Source organism: Abrus precatorius, unplaced genomic scaffold, assembly GCF_003935025.1.
Source record: "Abrus precatorius isolate BTA unplaced genomic scaffold, Abrus_2018 Scaffold11, whole genome shotgun sequence".
Taxonomy (NCBI): Eukaryota; Viridiplantae; Streptophyta; class Magnoliopsida; order Fabales; family Fabaceae; genus Abrus; species Abrus precatorius.
The window spans coordinates 19,426,875-19,436,282 of record NW_020874303.1 but is presented as its reverse complement, the minus strand read 5'-3'; the positions used below and the strand labels follow the sequence as shown (position 1 = coordinate 19,436,282).

The 9,408-nt window shown below is 24.9% G+C and overlaps 1 protein-coding gene across 1 annotated transcript; it reads left to right on the top strand.

Annotated features, from left to right (window-relative positions):
• The first annotated feature begins 363 nt into the window (after positions 1-363).
• On the top strand, positions 364-966 carry LOC113856217 (mitochondrial import receptor subunit TOM7-1-like). The gene has a single exon (XM_027487949.1). It carries the CDS (start codon positions 443-445, stop codon positions 656-658), a length of 216 nt encoding a protein of 71 aa, XP_027343750.1. The 5' UTR covers positions 364-442; the 3' UTR covers positions 659-966.
• Positions 967-9,408: the final 8,442 nt, after the last annotated feature.

Genomic DNA, 9,408 nt, shown 5'->3' with positions numbered 1-9,408 from the left:
CTCAGAATATTATTATTAAAATTCAATGAATTTATTTAACAACAAATGAGTTATATTACATCACAATAAAAATATACTATACTTTTTATTACGAAAAAGAGAAAATATTTTTTAAACACTTTATTTTTTGTTTTATATATATTTTAATGTAAATTTATTTTATAAAATTAATCTCAAGATCATTTTTAAAAGTAAAAACAAATATTTTTTTATATAAATTTTATAATTCATACTTTATTAGCAATTTTTTTAATAATGAATAAATTTTAAAATATATCTTCATAACAAATTTTGTTGTCATCTAATCTAATACTACAAATAAAAATAGTTTATGGACATGCGCGCAGCGCGAGATATAAAAGTAGTTAGGGTTTTTGACATCCAATAGTTAGATCAATATAGAGGGAAAGAACGAGTGAGAGAGAAAAAGAAAGGAATTTCAATGGCTTCTAGGGTTACTCTGAAGGCGAAAGGGAAGAGTTCAAAGGGATCGAAAGCGGAAGATCGATCAGCGAGTGAGTGTTTGAAGGAGTGGACCACATGGGCGATGAGAAAAGCTAAGGTCGTCACCCACTACGGGTTCATCCCTTTGGTTATCATCATCGGTATGAACTCTGACCCAAAACCCCAACTTTCCCAGCTTCTCAGCCCCGTTTAATCTAAACGTTTATCCGTCTCGCATCACATCACTGCGGCGTCGTTTTCCTTTTTTTTTTTTTTTAAATCCCCCCCTTTTTAATATTTGTAAGTTTGTGGTTCAATTTTCAGTCGCATGTCTAATGTAATATGATGATGTCAAACTGGATTAGCTTGTTTGATTTTGGATAAATTTCGAAAATTCAGTACCAAATAACCGCTCATTATAATTACAACAGTATCGTGTGATTTCGCTTTGTTGAGCAGCTGGAGAATTGTTTTGTTTTGTACTATAGGACATTGAATCTTGCAATTGCGTTTGTTGCTTAAGATTCCTTGAGGCTTTGTTTGGAATTTAGCGAAAGATGGAAGGAAAGGGTTTGAAGGAGAAGGGAGAGTTAAAAAAAAAAAAAACCTGTAAATTGAAGCAGAGGAGTTTTGGAAAGTTTATACAACTTTTCCCCTTTCTTCTAAAAACTCGCAGTATAATTAAATAAGTTTTTCCTCTTTTTTTCAAAAATTAACTCTCAAAAAGTTTAAAAACCGTGTTCTGGTGCTTGAATGATTTTTAGACTATCAATTTGGTAAGGGGTAACATACATCAACATGATGGCGAGTTTGCAGATCAAAGTAGTTCATGAGTTACAATTTACTACAAGTAAATGATGTTATGCGATAAACAGAAGTCATGATTTGATGACCGATTTAATCGTTACAAACCAAGTGGTCATAGTTGATTTAGAGCGTGTTTGTTTCAGATTATTTTCTTGAAGAAATAATACTTGTTTTTATCAAAATTTTGACACAAATTTTTAAAAAAAATGATCAATTAATTTGTTTCTGAACATGATTTAGGGTGCGACGCGGATTATAATTAGCAAGTTATGGTTTGGTCTAGTGGAAAAACAAATTCTTTCCCATTTTTAATTGAATCATGATTTTAGACCTAAAATCATTGCCAGCAACATTTAAAGTGTGATTTCGTCAAACTAAAATTCAAACTAGCACTTTGAGAATCTTGGGGAAATGGGTATTCGCTAAGTGCGCGTTTGAATTCACGTTCTTTCCACTTTTACAAGTTTTCCAACAAGTTTACTAGTTGAAGTGTAACGGATTATATGTTTGCTTCTTCACCCCTCTATTCTGGGATTTCTGCGTCCGAGCTAAATATGTCTGCAGCCTCCGCGTGACTTAAACGACTGCTGAGTTTTACAATTTTGATTCGAGATAAAAAAAAGTGCATGTAACTCAATTTTTAAAAAAATTGATAAACTGCTAGATTTTACATGAAGATGTTCGAGAATAATTTTTTGTATTAATCAAGTTATTTGAATTTTTGTCGTAAGTAATTGTCAAGTCTGTATTTGGTGTGTAAGGAAGGTCGTAATCGGTCTTGTTTATACGAGATTAGCAGTGAAAGAAAATAAAATTGTGTACATCTTAGATCTTTTAATGTGTTCTGATTTACTTTAATGTTCCTAGTTGAATTTACATTTTCAAAATTTTTAACATATTTTCAAACACACTTCGACTGTTTTTACTTAGGATTCGTGAGAACCTCGCACAACGTTCTTTGATAACTTTCCTTTTTGTAGCAAAACAAGGCAAACGGAACACATCATCAAATTAATTTTGTCTAACATATCAATTGTAAGAATATAAAATTCTCGTAGTTTTTAAAAGTTATATATGGGAGTTATACTGGTTTCTTAAGGAGTATACACCATGTTTTGGTTGAGGAATTTTTTTTTTACATTTTTAATTGCAGGGTGTTATTTTTATTTTATTTTATGTTTCAAAGGTTAATATAGAATCATAAATTCTTTTCTCAAGGTAAGTAGGTTTACTTTTCAATTATACATCTTTCAAGCATGCTGTTATCTAGCCATTAATATGCTTCGTTGAACATTGAATAACATTCTGGAGGTGCTATATCAATGATTGAAGCCACAAAAAGAAAAGAGCTCCCCAACCACTGGCACTTTTTTTTATTGAGCTTTTAATATGAGCTAAAGCCATAAATAACATTTCTCATCTTGGAACTTTGAAGTCTTATTTTGGAGCATTTCATAAAGATTTTTGACCAATTTGTTTCTCAGTTATGGGAATGTTTTTTGTACTTGACATTCTGACATTTCATGATTTTGGACATGATTTTCAACTTACTTATGCCTGAATGGTTTAGCATTGAAACTTTTTGAAACAGAGTTTATTAAATAAAATATATTTTTAGCTTTCAAGAAAGTTGTGATAGTTGCATTTTTTGTTGCAAATGCTAAGGCCAACAAGCTCTTAAAATTGATGGTGTAATTTTGACAAATGGTCCAATTTAGGCCTCCAATTTTTGTCCAAATGACCGTCAACGGTTATCACGCTGAAAAAATCTACAACAATTAGCCTTTGATCAAAATAATGTCATTTCTGTATGATTTTATTTCATTTTATTCGGAAGTCATATTAAATTTTGAATAATTCAAGTTAAATTGAATAAACTCACTTAAAAGAAATAAAATTCTCAATATCTATTTTTTTTAGTTCACATCACTCAATTTTTCAACTAGAAGTTTATTTAGAAAGTTATAACTTCTTAACTTGGTTAATAAATTAGTAAAGTTGACAGAACTTGTAAAATAACATTTAACTTTCAAAAATTAATTAATAATTTTTTATTATATTTTTTTCTTTTTTAAAATAACTTACTCATTACATAATTAAAATTATACATACACATGTTATTCTTTTTTTTTTTTTTTTAAATTCACAAGTCTTTTTTTTTCTTCTACCTGCTCTCTTATTCTTTTTATCTAAGTGTATTTTATGCTAAAAAAAAATATGGTTTAGAGTATATAAAAAAATTTTAATTTTTATACAGTTATTTAATTAATTAAATGTAAATAAATATAATAAGTAATTTTAATATTATATTAATATAATATTATATATCTTTTTAGGCTTTTTTATTTAAATATTGTAAATTTAAAAATAATTTTTTAAATTATAGTTTTTTAAAACTATTAATTTGTTTAACGTGACACACTGTTTCATCAAAATGATTGATGAAAATATTATTTTTTAAAGAAAATAATAAATTTTGTCATTAAAAGTATAAAATAACTAGATCATAACATGTGTAAGCATTTGGATAATTTTGTAATATTAATGGTGAAACTAATAAGTAATTTCACTATGAAAAATAAGAAACTCGTAGATGGTAACACATGTTACGGTTTTAATGAGTTTCGCTATGAAAAGTAAAAAACTATTAGATGGTGACACGTGTCATGATGTTAGTGAATTTTACCATAAAAATTACACAATTTATAAAAAGTTTACAAGTGTCACAATTTTGACTCATTACGTAAATTAAATATAAATTATTTTAATTTATTATAAAATTATAATCACATTATAATTAAATAAAATTTTAACAAAACTAACTAACATTATACTTGAAAATATTTTTTTTATTTACATGCTATTTTAAATTACATCTTAATTTAAAAAAATTAAAATTATTAACATAATTAAGCTTAAGCATAATAATTTTTATTAGTAGATATTGCTTATAATTATATTGAAATTAAAAAAAATAAATTACTAACATAATAATAACAAATATTTTTTATATTTACATACAAATTACTAATGTAATGACAATACGTAATTTACTTTCATTAATTTTAATAACAATCAAACAAAATCTAATTTAAATTTATATATAAATCATGACCATATTTAAAATAAAAATAAAATTACTAAAATAATACTATAAAATATTTTTTTATTTACATACAAATTTAAATTACATCTTAATTAAAAAATAAAATTACTAATATAATTAAGCATAATAATTTTTATTAGTTGATATTAATTATAATTTTATTAAAATTAAAAACTAAATTACTAACATAATATTAAAAAATATTTTTTATATTTATATATAAATTACTAATGTAAAAATAATACATAATTTACTTTCATTAATTTTAATAACATAATAAAAAAATTTAATTTGAATTTACATACAAATCATGATCATATTTAAAATAAAAATAAAATTACTAACATAATTAAGCATAACAATTTTTATGAGTAGATACTAATTATAATTACTGTAAAATTAAAAAAATAAATTACTAACATAATATCAGAAAATATTTCTTATATTTATATATAAATTACTAATGTAATCACAATACCTATTTTTCTTTTATTAATTTTAATAACATAATTAAATAAAATTTAATTATTTTTACATACAAGACCATGTTTAAAATAAAAATTAAATTATTAAAATAATAATAATTTGTATGTAAATATTAAAAATATTTTCTTGTATGTTAGTAATTTTTTTTAATTTTAATTGATATTTAATGATAAAAATTATTATGCTTAATTACATTAGTGATTTTAATTTTTTTAATTAAGATGTAAATTAAAGTTGTAAGTAAAAAAAAAATATTTTTAGATATAATATTAGTTAATTTTAGAATTTTATTTAATTATGATGTGATTATAATTTTATAGTAAATTAAAAAAATTTATATTTAATTCACGTATTTTTATAAAAATAATTTTAAAAAACTTATAATTTAAGAAATTATTTTTAAATTATAATATTTAAATAAAAAAGCCATCTTTTTTAAGTCATTCAACATAAATTAGTTAATTCTATTGTTAGTTTATCAAATAACTTTAATTTTATAAAATAGAGCTATAAGTTTTAAGTATAACTCTATAGTTTGCAGCTAATTTTATAGTTAAATGTTACAAATTCACAGTTTGTCTTATTTTATCAAACATAACCTTAATTTATTATCCATTACTCAAAAGAAAACTTTAATTTATGATAAGCCATGTAATCACTAAAATCAAATAAACTAATTTTACGAACACATATAGTTGAATATGAAATTGATAAACACATGTAGTTGAATATTTAGTAGCTTGCCAATTAGCCTATTCAATGCATAACGTGCGCAGAATGACTACTCAATTTCAAATGGTGATTTATGAGCCTAATTTATTCGATAATGCTACGTGTTACCGAATTTTTCTGAACAAATTGCCAAATGTCCTGGTATGAACAATTAAATAATAAAACAAAATAGAAAGAAATTTGAAAGTTAGACAAAAATCATGGATGATAAGTTAGCAAATTACAATCTATTAATCTGCATTCATCTATTTTCATCCGCATTCATTAGCAATTTACAATCTATTAATCTGCAGATTTAATAAGTTAGCAAATTGCTATATCTATTCGTTGAACAGGTGAAAAACTAAAATAGATTAGTATTTGCTAATTCGTGAATAAGAGGCTAAAGAAACTCCAGCTAATTAACTCCTGCGCAGTAAACTTTAGCCCGAATGATCAATGGCCAGTACATGCACAAACTATTTCTAAACATACAAAACAAGAGTTCTTATTACTAATGGAGTTGTGCATCATAGAGGGCCATTAGTAATAAGTGTGATTCTAGTGTCACTTTCTGCATCAATTATTATTGGAAGCTTGGAAGAGTCAAGCATTCTACTTCAAGGAGCTGGCCTAGCCTGGCTATGGTTGTGGGATGTGGACGGTGAAAGATTGTAATGTGGAACAATTTTAATTGCAAATTTGCAGTACAGCATATGCATTGTCTTTAATGCATTTTGGTTTTCTCCTCCTATAGCCTATGCTATCCAACACATGACACTGTTGCACGTCGTAAATTGCGTGGACTTTATTCGTCTTGTCCGTCCCATGCAATCAACACAATCTCATCCACGATCATATGTATCTGGCATGAAACACACCTTTCTTTAACAATGAAAACGTTTCCTATTATGTTCTATTCAACTTTACTATTGACTAGGTAAACAAATATGCACTATCAACTTATATTACCAATCTGTTTCATTTAGACGGATTTTCATTCTCTTTCCAGAAAAGGTAATTAGACACTGTATTCGTTATAGGAATATAGAGTTTGAATAAGTTCATATATATATATATATATATATATATATTGACAAAATGGTCTTATTTGTTTATTTTTTCTGTTCAATTCTTCTAAATATCACAAATTTTTTATTTAGTCTTCTTGTGATATTTAGAAGAATTAAACAGAAATCAAATACAAAATTTCAAAGAGATGAAATAAAAGAAAAATAAAAAATCAACTATTTGATAAAAACAGTACTAGTACATTGTATAGGACTCATTTAAATACAACTAAATATAAATTTTGCAAATTTTTTAGAAACAAAAATTTAGTTAGTCAGCTTTTTTTTTTCAGTGAAATGTTATATTTCTTTCTTTCTTATCTTTTCTTTTGGTCGATATTTTTATTTCTTTTCATGAGATGTCATGTTCACGTATTAGCTGCCTTCTTGGATTTGTCCATCCTACCTAAAACTCACGTTCAAACAATAACAACGTCATTTTTCCTCAAAATTAAATTCACTTTAAAATGTGACTTTTTTTTTAAAAACGATTTTACTTACATATAAAATTATAAATGCCCACTCAGGCTAACACACAATTATCTTCCTATAATACAAATATAAGTACGTACACATGAATTTTAAGATTTATTTTTACCTTAACTGTATATATATATATATATATATTACTATAAAATATTGTTTCTTCAAATTAATATTTTTCAAATTAAATTTAAAATTTGGCACATCACATCATATTAAATTAATAGACATGAAGATGATATATCTGGATTCAAACAATTTTTTTTTTCAAATTTTAAAATTTATTACCTATTATGTGAAATTAAAGAGTTAAATTAGACTTGATTAATTGGAGTCGTATTAGATAAACGCACTAAACTAAACACAATCCTCCAAAACTCTACTTTTTTTATTCATTAGAAACATCAAATATCTTACTTAAGAAAATCATATTATATTATTGTTGTTGTTGTGGTTATATTTCCTATATTTTTAAAAATTAATAAAATATGTATACAAAGAAACTTATAATAAAAAAGAAAACTGTAGACAACGATGGAACACAATAATGGATAGTGCCCTAAAATGGACCGTTAGCGTCTGCAGCAAATGAATCTCGGCATGGCGAAAGAAACACTTTTGTTTGCCTTGTGTGATTTAACTGAGGATTCGAAATACGTTATTTATAAATTGTTTATATTTAACTAGTTAAATCTTCACTGATTTTGTTGTTCAAGATTAAATCTGGATTGAAAAACATAGAAATAATGAATTTAGATAGAAATTAAATAATAAAAATAGTAACATTTTAAGTTATTTGGTATAATAGTATGAAAAAACAGAAGGAAAATAAAAGTAATTTTCTTAGTTCTTGTTATTTAGTTGAAAAAGAAGTATAAATAAAGAATGTAAACTTTTTTTTTTTTTAATTATGCCCGCAAAGTATACACGAATCATATAAAGCGAGAACGATAATTTTGACAGAAGTTTAAAAGTCGGAGTGCATTTTTACGTTTTTGTCATTTAACGATACGAGAGAGAGAGAGAGTAAAATGTGAATTTGACTTTTTTTTAATGTTTTATGCGACAATCCGAACCAAATGAATGAGTATAATTTATGTTAATTATTTTCTTTCTCGTTATTTTTTTCCTCGAATTAAAGACAATGTTAATATTTTCATGAAAAAAATAATTCTCTTAGTAGATATTTTTTACTCATTTAAAAAGTTTTATTAGAAAGCATTTAAAAAAAAAAATTAGCACCAAACCTATAAAAGGGATAAATAGACCGTATTTAAGTTTAAATTTGAAAAACATATTAAGTATAGTCCTTATAAAATCTAATATAATTTACTTCATTTCTAATCCTACTTGTGGATTGGATAAATATATCGCTGATTCAACCCTGAAAAAAAAATGGACAAGTCTTGAACAGGGTACAAGGGAAATTACTTGAACATGTAGTGTCCACTTAGTTTATTTAAAATGTTAATTATTACATCTTCAAATAAAAAATATTTAATAAAAAGTTATAAATAAAATTAACTTTGATATGTCTCTTGATTATATCGAATAATTTAAAGTTAATCACATAAATAAAACTATTCAACCTTAAAATAAATATTGAATTGTAGTATTTTGTTACTTACAACCCAATCAATATGCAATATTTTGTGCCATAAAGCTTATTTACAAATTGTCCCCTGTTCAATTATTATTATTATATGGTAACTTGTGATATATATGCCATTTAATGGGTTCTATTACTTGTTCTCGTTATTCATTCATCTTAACCCAGGATGGTAACAAGGATGATCACACTTGTAACTTTTCCACAACAAGATCTTTTAGTTCAATGAATTTTTCATCTATGTGAAAGACCCAACAAAAAATTCTGGCAATTTGTTACTGTACACTTCACTTCAGTATCCCTAAAACTAAATGAAGTCCTAATTAACAGTGATAACAAAAATACCGTTGTCAATGGCAACGATCTCAAATATACCAATGTCTTTTACTAAGTTAAGCTAATTTAGATTTGACACTTTTAGAGAAAAAAAGAAGAAGAAGCTCAATTCTCAATTATCATTATTATTTCACACGTTAAAGTTGAACTTTAAACACGTAACTTAATTCAGCTTATTTATAGTTCATATTCATAGTGTTACATGTTTTATTATTTGTAAATGTTGATGTTTGTTTGAGTTAAATAATTTATTAAATAGATTATAATTAATTTAAAATATTGTAATAAGTTAGTATAAAAGAATAAAAATAGGAGAAAACAGTAAAACATAATATAATTAACAAATAACATTAAAA